This window comes from Liolophura sinensis, chromosome 7, assembly GCF_032854445.1.
Source record: "Liolophura sinensis isolate JHLJ2023 chromosome 7, CUHK_Ljap_v2, whole genome shotgun sequence".
Lineage (NCBI taxonomy): Eukaryota > Metazoa > Mollusca > Polyplacophora > Chitonida > Chitonidae > Liolophura > Liolophura sinensis.
Genome location: NC_088301.1, coordinates 47,174,966 through 47,188,558, shown reverse-complemented (window position 1 = coordinate 47,188,558; position 13,593 = coordinate 47,174,966). Strand labels below are relative to the sequence as shown.

Here is a 13,593-nt window from a genome sequence, read left to right as displayed (position 1 = left end):
ATTTCTTTACATATGCATGAAGCTCATAAAAGGGTCTTCAGCATCATCGAACAATCTTTAGATTTATACAAGTTTTATCTTACTGGAGTGAAAGTGTGCAATTCTTTTCCCAATGGTATGAGATGTACAAATTTTCTTCATGTAGATCAGTACTTCAGGCATAATATTATAATTATATAAATATAAATAGTACATGCACACATTTATCATAGCCTAGGTTAAACAATACCCTGCACTGAAAGGAAACATACTCACTCGCTTTTTCCTGTCTTTTTTCACCTCAGCGGTGCAGCTTAGTGCTACCAACACTACGCTGTATGTCCGTCCTGGCTTACACTTGGTCAAGGAACAGGTTTGGGCTGACGGGCCGAGAGTCATGTGTTCTTTGCCGTTTATCTCGATCTTGTAACCTTCCAGGTAACGCCGTACGTAATTCGGCTGATCGTTTTCATCCTTGCTTACTACATTTAAAAGAATCGGCTTCTCCCAGTAAAGACGACAGGTGTCTGACGTCAAGCCCACAAGCTGGAGACGAGGGGGCTCTGTTGGGGCTCTTGTCCTTGTATACAACGGTTCAGACATCACATGAGCTGTGCGTCGATTCTCTCCCTTCCTGCCATCTGGCCTGTCAGCGTCCAAGGACGTCTTCAGACTTACAACGGCCTCCACTACTATTCGGTACTGCGCTCCCGGAATCAAGTCCTCTATGGTCAAGGTACTCTGATTGGCCAACAGGTTGACGTAACTCGCAACCATTAAGTCTTCGTCCTTGTTCTTTGCCGTCTGCCGGTCCACCCAGCGCACAATTGTTCCCTGGAGGACATTTGAGCCATAGGCCACCGCTGGCGTCCAGGATATGCTGAGAGATGATGTGGTTGCTTTCATCACCTGCAAATTGCATGGTCGGTCTGTCCCTGAGGTTGTTCCCATGATAGTTGCACATGGCAACCACTGGGAATCATCAGGTCCCACACGGGCATCTTTGGGCAGTGCGTGAAGCTTCTTTAGACGGTGTTTCTCCGGCAGTGTTTCGAAGAACTCCTGTGTGACGGCAGTGACGCAGATCATGTAGTCTGTGTGCTCTGCTAGCCCTTCCAGGATGGCAGTGGTGGCATCTGGCATAAGGTCTACACACACATGCTCGTCTGGATTGTGACTCTTCGCAGGTGTGCAGTCAACACGGATACCTGAAAAAATTCAGGTAAATCACGAACTGATTACAGGTTACAGGTTTTAAAAGTATCAACAAATCTGACCACTGAAATTCAACTTTAGATGAAATCTGAATCCACAGATATTATTTATAAAATTATGAAGATCATAATGTACTGCTCAGGAAGACGTACATATGAACTTCATAGAAATTTAAAAAAAAAAAAAAAACTGTCCAAATCAAACAACATTCCTTTTAGGATTTTGGGCATTCAAAAACACCAGTAGTTATGTTCATGAATGATATTCCATTAGCTACATGTATACACTACCCTCATTCTGAAAAAGAATCCCAACACCACTTACCTATGACTTCCACACCATGCTCCTTGGGTGGGTTCCAGGCAAGCCTGATACTGTTACAGGTAGTAGCAACCACACCCAGGTGAGTTGCAGCCTCAGGTGGACTCGCCGTCTTTATCTTCATCTGTTCTGACTTTGAGGTCAAGATAAATGCACTGAGCCCATCATCTTCTGTGGTCTTGCCATCTATATCACAAACATTAACAGAATATGTCACTAGAAATTACATGTAAATATATATATATATATATAAACCAATGTTGTCTTCCAACGACGCCATACTTTTACCCGAAATCCCATCTATAAGAACCTTTACTGGAAGATGCAATACAGGATAATTTGTCATATTTATTTATATATATTTTACATGAATATTTCACCCTTACAATGACAGACAGCATTATAGTGGCAGAAAAGCGAACATAGCAGGGAAACTAACTACCATTCGCAGGTTGCTGAGACCTTTCAACATATAACTGGAGAGGCAGTCAGTAAGTACACGCAGCAGCATCATTCATACTTTCCTATTTGCCTTACAACTGGAGTATTATATCATACCTTCATCCACATCAGAGTATCTCTGCATTTTTCTGGCTTCAACAACAACAGTGTAGGTAGTTGATGGTTTCAGGTTGGTAATTAGTAAGTGGTCAGCTGAAAAAACAACATGACATTGGATTATAACACAGATTATTAAACTTGGATCAGTTTCTGAATAAAGAACTGACATATGCAGCATATGAAATTTCAATGGTATATATATATAACCATAGGATAATCCTTTAAAAATAAATATTAAGAAATTTAAATCTTGTTACAAAGCATGCCACATTCACCTATCATTCACCAAATGATAATAAATAAATTTATTAAAAATAAATAATAAATTTTAATAAAATACCATGTTCTTCTCTAAAATGAACGACATGAAAAAGTATAAAACGCATTGGGATTCTCAAGCTAATGCATTCATATGAGGATCCAGTGTTCATAGTGAAAGTATAATAACCCTCTGTTCATTAGATTTAAACTTCAATTTTTATTTTAGTTCTTACCTGTTGTGCTATCACTATTGATGTCATCCTCAGGTTTATCACCTGGCCACCAGGTCACCTGATAACTTTCAGCGCGCACAAAGTGAGACTTTGGATGGTCGTCTACAAACACAAGAAAACATGACAAATCTTCATGCCATTTGTCACATTTTTGTCGCCATTTGTAAACCTTAAAACCTATTTTTGTTCATCGGTAACAATTTTACTTCACTAACAGCACAAAATTACTTGTTAACTTTGGTACAGGCATTATGAAAACCTTAACAGAACATGTCACAACAAATACATCATAAGGCCATGTAACTAGGATTTCTCTCTCATCACCCTACAACAGCTTTGGCCAGTGCGTGTATATAAGGGGCCAAAAATCCACACATAACTGGCCTTTAGGTATACATCCATAGGTTAAAATTTTAAACTGATGGATTAACCAATAACAACAGTTCATATGAAGTGTCAGTGTATTTTGAGCTTAAGTTATGAACTGCCTTGTGCTAACTGACAAGATTTTTTTGGATCAGTAATATTTCAAATCATCGTGTACACAGATTGTTCAATTCTCAAACTGACCAACTTTCCAGACAACAAGGGCTGAATGACCCGTTACTTCCTCTGCCCAAACTTTAGAGGGAGGTATGACCAGTCCACTGTAGTGTAGCACCAGACGGGCACCAGGTTTACATCCAGCATACTTCTCCCCAACTAACAGATCTGCACAAAACAAAGTTGGGGAAAACTTTAAAAACTGGATGTAATACAAACCCAACCTTATATGAAGGGTCAATCACTTTGATGTTATATTTGTGTTTCTTTTATAAATACCAAATACATAATATTAAGCACAAAGTTTGTACAACTACAAAAAAAAAGAAGTGATATAGGTTTTTGATTAGTTTTAGTACAAGATTTAGTACTGTAGAAAATTGAATTTTGAAGAAAATTGAACATTTTGATGACAATTTAACTATAAATTTGGCAGACTGTTCTAAAACAAGCACTGATTTAAAGTCAGTTTTGAGATTAGGTTCATTTTCCCACCTGAAAAAAGGGAAGAAAAAAACAGATTTAAATATCATTTCCAAAAGTTGTACCATTACACTTAAACTGAATTCCAACTTAGATTCTCTGATTCTGTTCAAAAAACAACAAAGAAAAAGAAAAAGAAAAACCAAACATAAACAAAACACCCAGGCACAGATGAAAGGCGTAATTTCTCAAAGCTATTTTATATGGTGTATAAGTATTGCATTCGGAAATCTTCCACCTGTATTATAAGGCATGAAGAAGAGATCACACAAAGCAGCCAATGAGAGTGGAAATAACCTCTGATGAACATAAATTCCATTATGTGTATTTGTAAAGCATGTTACAGTACATGCAAATGGGGATGATATTGCAACTATTAATGGCGTCATTATCATGCAGCTAATTCATTAAAATGGAATACTGCCTAAAGAAGACACATACAGTACGCAGAAATACTGTCATCTGTACATGTAGGTACGGGGATTTTACCATACTAATTGACAGTGATTAGGAAGCCTCCGTGGCCAAAGGGGTTAGCACCTGAGCATGGCCCAATGACCAATGTGGTCGCTGCGAGTTCAAGTCCAGCTCATACTGGCTTCCTCTCTGGCCGTACGTGGGAAACTCTGCCAACAACCTGCGGATGCTCGTCTGTTTCCCCTGGGCTCTGCCCAGTTTCCTCTCACCGTAATACTGGCTGCCGTCGTATAAGTGAAATATTCTTGAGTATGGCGTAAAACACCAATCAAATAAATAAGTAAAATACAAGTGATTATTATAGGCTCCTTTTTTTCACCCTTAAAAGCTATGCCATAAATTTACATTAATCAAATTGTACCTGAAGGCTTGCTATATTTTTGTGTATGTGGAAATAATTTTAATGCAGGTCAAGCTTTAAAATATGTAGAGCATAGGTTCTGCACAAGGTTAAATATGGTTAGTATGAGAAGGCCAGCAGGAGACTGTCTAAAACTGCAGGATACTCTGTTACACGTTACACACTGCGTGGGACCTACCCTCACTAATCTGATGTATCCGTGGTCTATTTTGTACCTGAAAAGCCATTACCTTTAAGGTACCAGCTAATGGCAGAAAGGTAGATAATGATTATTGCAAACTACATACAGGCACTACAATCTGAATGCTAGAGTATGCAGGTTTGCTTTTACGATTTAGGAATATTTATTAATTTGTCAAAATGTGGCAAATAAAGTTCTAAGCTTTTCGTTATATTTCAAGCTTCACTAAAGTCATTTATGTACATCAGTCACTGGAGCAACCTAGACTACAGCTCTGTTGAAGTGCTTTGGGCAAGATAGCATTTATAGATGTATGGGTGCCTCATCCAAAACCATGGCCAGAGTGAGGTCCTGGAAAACCAAACCTTACAAAGCCACACGCAGAGATAATACTCCATATAAAGTGATAAATCAATCCACAGGACATCAACTGACAGGATAACAAGCTAAATGCATATGCAAAGACATTCTAATCTTTTTAGACTACAAAAACAATGTCCACCTATCAGGATTGCTCTATCATGTCCCTGCTAAAGACAAAATAAAACCGCCTGTTTTAGCCAGTAGGCAGCTATGTCACTTGACTTACCCCTCTCTTCAGGCTGGCTAGAACCATCAATGCCTGAATCCTTGTCGGTCAGTGCCATGTCAGATCTGCCCACAGGGTGATCTGTTAGAGCAATCACTTGTAGGGTCACTTTTTCTCCCAGTATTAGATCCTTGATGCGTAAGCTGTTGACATCTGGAGGAATTACTGAGCCGTATAGCTTACCATTCTTCAGCATTTGATAGCCCTGCACATAAAGTTTAGATAAAAAAGCTGAACATGACTCAATACATAATCAATAACCATGCTTATTTTTACATATAAATGTTGGCTATAAAACAATTTGACAGGGAATTTGAAATTTACAATTCAGTCAAATAGCATAAAAGGCTTTGGACAATCTAATCGCAAATTTTATCTATCCATGCATGTGAATAGAGCACAAATATTACAAAATCAGCATGACGACATTTTCTACTGATAGGTTTTCTTTAATATTTATTACAATAGATGAAACAGTTTTTCCTCAGAATTTAACACGATGTTGGGAAGTTTACACTGAATTTCACATGAAAATGAATTTCCTTATTTTTCTTTTATGCAGACTTGGCAAGATAATTTTAACAAAACCAGCGTTGTGCATCTGAGCATGTGTACAGTCAAACATCACTTACTGAGATGCCAGCATCCCCGTACTGCTGAGGCACTTGCCAGGTGACATCGATGCCCTCTGGATGTAGCCCCTCAATCCGGAGCTTGGGGGAGTGGGGAGCAGCAGGTGCCATTACAGGTAAGACATTAGAAAAAGGACTGTCACTAAGGCAAAATACATGGTCAGCTTTACTGTCCACTCGCCGCGGGCCACAGATTGTCTGGAATCACACAAATGAGGTATGAAAGAAAATGGCCACAGACACATCAATAGAAGAGATCTTCATTTTAAACAGCCACGTTTTACTAAGATGTCAACAAAGAGCAAATATTCACAATCTATGGCACAGTTTCTTAAATACCACCTAAATATCATATGTTCATCTTAGAAGCGTTGAAAATTCTTCAATTTTACAAAATACAACATGAAAGAGATTCCATGCAATCATTTCTATTGTCTGTCAGGTATCTAGTGATGTCTAATAAATTTGGTCTATAAAAATATCAACATGATGCTAGGAAGTGTATAAATTGCTACAATTTAAGCATTTACATAAACAGTTTGAATAAAACCCGAGCTGACATAAATTGTCAAGAGACCAGATTTCACTGGTTACGTGAGACCATTTGACACCTGTCACTCTGTTGTTGCTGCTCTGGTTTTGCTTTCCACACTGTAATGTTTAATATTCCATGCTTTACCTTTACAGCCACATCATAGTTTTGGGCTGGTGTCAGATCTGTCAGGAAGAACTGGTACCCTTGCTTGTCACTTGACGCATTTGCACGAATTTCTCCATACCATCTATCATCTGTATACACACTATAATGTCCAACAAAAAAAAAAAGAAAAAGATATGTATTGTTTAAGGTGGGTCCTAGAGAAACAGTAAATGGGATTGTGAAATAAGATCATTTTATCCAAACATTTCTAATCAAGTAGAAACATAAAATAAGGGCAACACAATTACAGATATTATCTATCTATGAAACATTCCATACTAAGCATGAAGACATTTTCTTCTGATGAGGTTTTCATAGTATTTATCACCTTAGAGGAAACATTTATTACTTAAAACCTAATATAATATTGGGATTTTCACAACAGTCATGATGCACTTTGTCTTCACATGAAACTTTATTTCTTTGTTTATTTTATTATTTATTTATTTATTTACTCTGCTTTTATTCAGATTTAGCAAAGGAAATGTAACTCAGGTGAAAAACAAGCTTGTCAAATTTTCTGCATTACTGTGATTCTTCAACCAGTCAGCACAGTTACAAGGTGTTTATTCAAGCATATTCTGAGAACATTATTCTGTGTTGACTGGTAAAACTATACTTTTAGTGAAGACCTGAAATTGGCCAATCCAACCAATGTAGTTTAGTTCTCAAAATCAGATTAAAATGTCCATAAAGTGCACTGAAAGTGGCTCTTTCAACTGTGAAAAGGTTGCCACAAATACATGTACCTGTACTGGATATTTGGATATAAGGTAAATGAGAAGTTCTCACCAGTAAAGAGAAATATCATCATCTCTTCCAGATCGCATATGGCCAGTGGGTTTATCCCATGCCACTAATACACAGCCCTTTTTGTAAGAGGGCTGCTGACTGATGATGGGAGCAGGGGGACGCCGAGGACAGGTAATCCGAACTGTCCTGGATAAGTCACTGTTGTAACCTGCATGCTTGGAGATCGCCATGACAGCTATAGATAGGGTATCACCTGTCAAAACAAGATACATTATCAATGTACCAATGCGTGGGATACATTTTAATAAATATTACGAAATGTAAGGCTCAGATCTTCAACACTACACATTTCTGAACTATAACAACCATTCAGCCGCACACACACGTACACATAACTATGTACATGATACATCATGTACTTACAAGATTATTTTTGGAATCGCCCGCCATCAACCCTGATATACATTACCTGCCTTTTCACAGATGTTACAGAAAAAAAGAAAAGAAAGAAAAATCATGGCAAATGCAGGCCTATTATCCTTAAGGAAAAAACAGAGCAAAAATTACCACTTTAGAAACACTGGATGTTACTGAAGTATAAATTATAAAGATTTATTTATTTATCTTATTGGTGTTTTAAGCCATACTCAAGAATATTTCATCATGCCGTGCTGATATTCTAACCACCTTGACCACAGAGGCCCTGAAATCATAAAGATAAAATCCTCACCTGGAATCATGTGATTGATGATAAGCTGGCGAATTCTCCTGGGCTGGAGGTCAGGATGTTGCTTGTTGTTAATGAAGATGCGGAAACCTTTGACCCTGTAGTCTTCATGGACTTCTGCTAACTCCCACTCCAAACAAGTCTAAAGCAGGATATATCATACATGTACACTGGCTTAATTACAGGTATGACACAGGTGGAATATCATTTCACTTTTATATGCACATGTAAGGTTGTAGTTCTTTATCAGAGTGCATTTTCCATAGTACATGTACGTTATAGAAAGACTTAATGAAACACTGTAATTTTTCATGCTGAATGCTTCTACCCTGGCAAAAACTGTATGCTTTCATGTAAAATATAAAAAAAACTGGCAAAAACTGTGAGCATACCTGGTATAAATCCACACTAAGAATCTTCAGGTTTGGAGGTTTCGGAGCCCCGAGTGTTGTATAATAGAGCACGGATGAAGTTGTCTGGAACTCAGATGGTTTCGGTCCATGAACCATGGTGTAGTTTGCCACAACATAAATTCTGGGGACAAAGATGAAGAATAGTTCCAACGCTCCAAATGAGGGATATTTCTGTACATAAAAAATTACTGATCTACTAAGTGAATTCGTTCCAACAAATAACATAACTTATAGCAACTGATCTGAGAAAGTATGTGTATATGTATTAATTTATTTATTTATTTGATTGGTTTTTTACACCATACTCTAAAATATTTCACTTATCCGAAGATGGCCAGCTTTATAGTAAGATAAATCCATGACCATCCGTAGTTTGCCGGCAATCATTCCCAGAGAGGAAGCCAGAATTAGCTGGACTTGAACTCACAGAGGTCATACTGGTGAGAGAGGTTCCTGGGTCATTGGGCTGCACTAGCACGATAACCACCGTTATATTTATGTAAGTGAGCTTGTTGTGGCCAAATGAATCCTGATCTGCTAACCCATTGGCCGATTGGTATTTTTTTCGCTTTACCTGTAGAGCCTGTTTGGCATTAGTCCTTGGATAAGGCACTTGTGTTTCCCTGTTATGTTCCAGCAATGTTGGATGGCAGACACACGCTTCCCTTTGTCATCAACATTACAGTCAAAGCTGAAAGGTAATATTTAAAAGTTATCTTTAGGATAAATGGATGTCTGAAAGAACTGTAAAAATAATATCCTGGAGTCGAAAATGAAAATTTGTTCAGCCTTTCTTGGCATTTTGTTTTTCAGATTTAGCAGAAATTTTCAGGAAAAAGGTAGAAAAACTTTATCTTTGACTATGTTTGTCCAAAAATTAGTTTTTGTACTAACCTCATATCACTATTGACATTGGAGTCAAAAGCTTCCCCTATCACGTTGACGACATAGATAAGGAGTCTGTATTCCGGGTCAGGTTGCCGGGGTAACTCCCACTCTACTTTGACACTGTCCCGACCACGACTTTCCACCAGAACTGATGGAGCAGGCAACAAACCATCAGCATCACACACGATGAACTGAAACAAACAGTCAAAATGCTCCACACAGACTGGGTATGTGTATATATATATATATATATATATATATATATATATATATATATATATATATATATATATATATGTACATACATGTATGGGTATGTAAGCTCAATATACATATTTCTATTTATACACTGAAGATATGGAGCTCCTTTATTTCTCAAATCATTTTAATCACCTGAAACAAATCTTCTGACATAGAAGTTTACACATCTTTTACACAGGATGTCTAGTTCCATGTAGCACTGGCATCTTTAAGACGCAATGTTTTCGTCATGTTCTCAAACAAAAACAATTTTCAAGTACCTGTCCTTCCAGATCTGGCCTTGGAAGCCTCTCACCAGGTGGAGCTGATCGCAAAGCAGGAATTTTAACCACTCGCAGCCTCTTCCTGCCATCTTCATACAGAGCTTCATCAGCATTAAACTCAGCAGCATCGTGGACATCAATGATTGCAGATTTGGGTCTTTTTCGTCTGCGCAATTTCTTTGGTTTTCCTGTCTTTGGTCGTCTATCTCCACGATCATGCACAAGAGCCTGTGTGACAATGGTGGAATCTGCTGTTTCCACACCATCCAGATCAATTTCTACGCCACCATTTGTGCCTCTTGCAGGGCCTGAGCGCTGCTGCTCAGCGGCCATGACAGTTTGTCCTGACCCAGTCATGTTGATCGTGCAGATGCCTTCACCTTCATGCTCGTCATCATCTGTACCCGATTCAGAATCAGAACTACCATAACCCATGCCCTTTCTTGAGTCCCGCCCAACTTGGGACGGGTCCAGGATTTCTTTTCCACGCCATGGGGTTTGTGTCCCTTTGCTGATGTCATGTGATGTCACTTCAGCACCTGAGGCCAAAAGCATTATAGGTTAAAAAACAATAAAATGGTTTGTAACACATATAACTACGTAAATGCAAATTTACAACTGTAAATGTATATGAATGTGGAACTAAACTAAAACTTATCAACCTAGATCGTTTGAAATTGGTGTACATGTAAATTTATATTGAATGGAAAGTTATTTGTATTAGAACTAAAACTGAAAGACAGATGATCTGCTGGACCAAAAATGGCTGGGTGTGTAGCATAATACAGGTCATTTGGGATTAAGATGTTAAAATAAATCACAATAAAGAATTAAAAATCATCTATACATTTTGTTTACATGGTACAAATTTAAAACATGTAGATATCAGCAATTAAAATAATTAACATAAACACTTAAAAGCAAACACATTTTATCAATTAGAATCATTAAAACAACTTACAAACACTTTGATTTAGTAAAGATTAAAACCATTATGAACAGAGGTGTGTAGACTGAATGTTATCCTCTCCACACTGTCACAGTTAAATGTTCAGTATAGGCAACATAAGGTTCCATTTGGGCAACACAAGGTTCAGTTTGGGCAACATAAGAAAAATAAAGTTAATAGTGCTTTTCATTGCAAGTAATTCTTCAGCCTTTTCAAAAGCTTAATTAGCATATATTCAGGCAGGCTATGAGAACCTTTTGCTCAACAACTGTAGTATATTGGAGTCTGTTAATCCAGTAGAAACATGTCAGTTTACATATTAAAATTCTCCAAAATGATGCATTCTTTTAATGAAATGGTTGAAGAATTATGGTAGTAGAAAAATGTGTTAAGTGAAACAATAAACCTCAACCTGTAATAAAGGACAACATTCAGAATATTTTGATACAACAATCTTACCATCCCACAGTATAAGGTAAAAGGCTGGAAGGAAAAGGTCAACAAAGGTACAGTGCACAAAAATACACTAATTGGGGAAAACAAACACACTAACAAAAATGCATGCAACCTTGCAAGACATGGCTGTAAAGAGTGAATGGTTTGTGTGACTTAAATTGTGTATTTAGAGATGTGTAAAATTCTGCTATATTGCCGTTCCCCAACTATCTGTGGACAATATACTTTAGATAGAAGTGAGATTCCCTCCACCTGAAAATTGAGAGTAAATCACGCTGAATGGATGAACAGCAATTGCTGTAATTGTGTGACAAAAAATTTTGTGACATGTAACCTCCAACACCAAGTGAAAAACACTCAACGTGAAATGTGAAGATGCATTGCCATCTGTGAATTCCTTGGCTAAAAGACAACAGCAGGATTGTTGGAAGGGTTACCTCTGGCCCCTCTATATAAATATTCCACCTCGGTATCATCAGAGTTCGCTGATGACCAAACAGAAGAATCAGAATCGTCCTCTCTCACAATTCCTTGGAACAATCTCTGGTAATATGGCTGCCCTGTGAAACTTCTGTAAACATCGTGAGACACGGTCCCTTTATGGGAAGGTAATCCCTGATGAGCTGGTTGCTGTTTTTCTGGATCCAGATAAAACACAGCTTCAACAGGTAAGTCAGGGGGTTTGTCATTACTGGATGTCTTTTCAAAGGTGTACTGTTTCCAAGTCTTAGCAGCATTGAAGAAAGTTTTCAATCTTCCCCAAGATATAAATGCATGGGTAGTACTGCTGCTTGGAGCAACACAGCGCCGCAGTTTTCTCTCCATGGATACAAATTCCAACACCCTTGTTGCAACTGCCCTAAATGAGAATTTAGGCTTTGACCGCTGCATGATCTGAAGAGCATCTATAACCATCCGCTGTGCAATGGTATGCTTTGGGGATGGCACCCTAGGCAACTCTTTTGGTGACGCTTTTCGATGTTGCACTGGAGCCAGAGCTGATGCTGGAGATTTTCGCTTCTGGAGAAACTTTGTACAAGCTTTCACCTTTCCTAAATGAAAGGTGTAGCCATGTTTCTTTGACACCTCTTTGTTTTTCTTGGGAAGGGGCACATCACTTAATCTGTTTAGTATATCCTCTTCAGCACTTGGGGCAGGATCCAAGGTGTTCCCAGTAGGTGGCGCAGGAAACAGTGGGGACAAATCCTGCGACTTGTCCTTCCCAGATCGCAATAGATTCAAATGAAAGGAAGGACTTGAGACTGATTTTTTGAACCAGGAATGTTTGCTGAATGCCTCTTTCCTGGCCTGTCTGTTGTGCTGTGACAGGAGGATGTTCACAGCACCTGACAGGCGTTTCTTCTGCTGCTCTTTCTCCACAGCAGGTACGACAGATTCCTTTTCTTCTGGAGACAAAAACTCCCCACTGTGGAAACCTGTGTCCACTGTGTGATGGGCTGAACATGGACTAATAGGTCGAAGGAGACTCCCACGCTGATTTCTCCTTTGGACTGCTAACTGCTTTAGTCCCGAAAGGGCACGGCTTACACCCAAAACTGACACTAAAATTCACAACCATCACATTCACCAAAGAATAAGAAAGTTAAATTCATACATGTCAGAGTATTTACTTGTTTCTGGCAGAAAAAGATCAACAAGCACACCTAGAGTTGAAATACATTTTGTTCTTGTTAAGCAGCTTTGTAAACGGATTTATACATCATACATTTAGCAATGTGTCTTTCAGTTTGCAGAAAATTTGTTAACTTTTTTTTTAAATCCAACATCATGGCTACAACAATGTAAACAGGTTCTGAGGTTATAATGTTACTCAAATCAATTTTTCGTAACTTTTCTCGCTTACGGTAATATAATCCATACAACGTCTTTTACGAAAATAGTTACAAGAAATATGACTTAGGAAGTTTAGTGAAAGTGGCCCTAGATTTGTAATTAAAAGGACTGGTACTCTAATGTTTAGTCACGTGGGTACTGTAAGTGAATCTCTGTTAAGAACAACACATTACAGACTCATACAGTAAACATGTTCTGTTTAACTTCATATATTTAATACAATTATTATCCTTTGAGAAAGACAAATAAGTATTTAGGATAATGGTTTCTTTTAAAACATTTTGAGAAGGTGCCTTGTGATTTCATATAAATGTACCATGGGTTTTTCTTATCCACAGCAAAATTTGCTACTGGTTTCAAATACTGCTAAGGTACCAGATGCCATAAAGACAGCAAATCCAAGCAGCAAAACAGTGCCACTGTACAGATACATAGGTACAGAGAGGCGTACCCAAATATACATGAATGAAAGACTACAGGGTATGCATGCAGA

At 38.1% G+C, this 13,593-nt stretch overlaps 1 protein-coding gene across 2 annotated transcripts in view; it reads right to left on the bottom strand.

Annotated features, from left to right (window-relative positions):
* LOC135470154 (uncharacterized) overlaps nt 1–13,593 on the bottom strand; it is a 64,859-nt gene that overhangs the window by 14,110 nt on the left and 37,156 nt on the right. For both annotated transcript variants that reach the window (XM_064748930.1, XM_064748931.1), the window contains 16 exons: nt 11,250–11,273; nt 9,839–10,380; nt 9,324–9,508; nt 9,004–9,120; nt 8,409–8,550; nt 8,020–8,158; nt 7,329–7,542; nt 6,516–6,636; nt 5,837–6,034; nt 5,205–5,409; nt 4,613–4,678; nt 3,141–3,281; nt 2,571–2,672; nt 2,074–2,169; nt 1,519–1,701; nt 256–1,187 (listed from right to left, as the gene is read on the bottom strand). In XM_064748930.1, the coding sequence (XP_064605000.1) occupies nt 256–1,187; nt 1,519–1,701; nt 2,074–2,169; nt 2,571–2,672; nt 3,141–3,281; nt 4,613–4,678; nt 5,205–5,409; nt 5,837–6,034; nt 6,516–6,636; nt 7,329–7,542; nt 8,020–8,158; nt 8,409–8,550; nt 9,004–9,120; nt 9,324–9,508; nt 9,839–10,380; nt 11,250–11,273 (3,407 nt within the window). The remainder of the gene's footprint in view (nt 1–255; nt 1,188–1,518; nt 1,702–2,073; nt 2,170–2,570; nt 2,673–3,140; nt 3,282–4,612; nt 4,679–5,204; nt 5,410–5,836; nt 6,035–6,515; nt 6,637–7,328; nt 7,543–8,019; nt 8,159–8,408; nt 8,551–9,003; nt 9,121–9,323; nt 9,509–9,838; nt 10,381–11,249; nt 11,274–13,593) is intronic.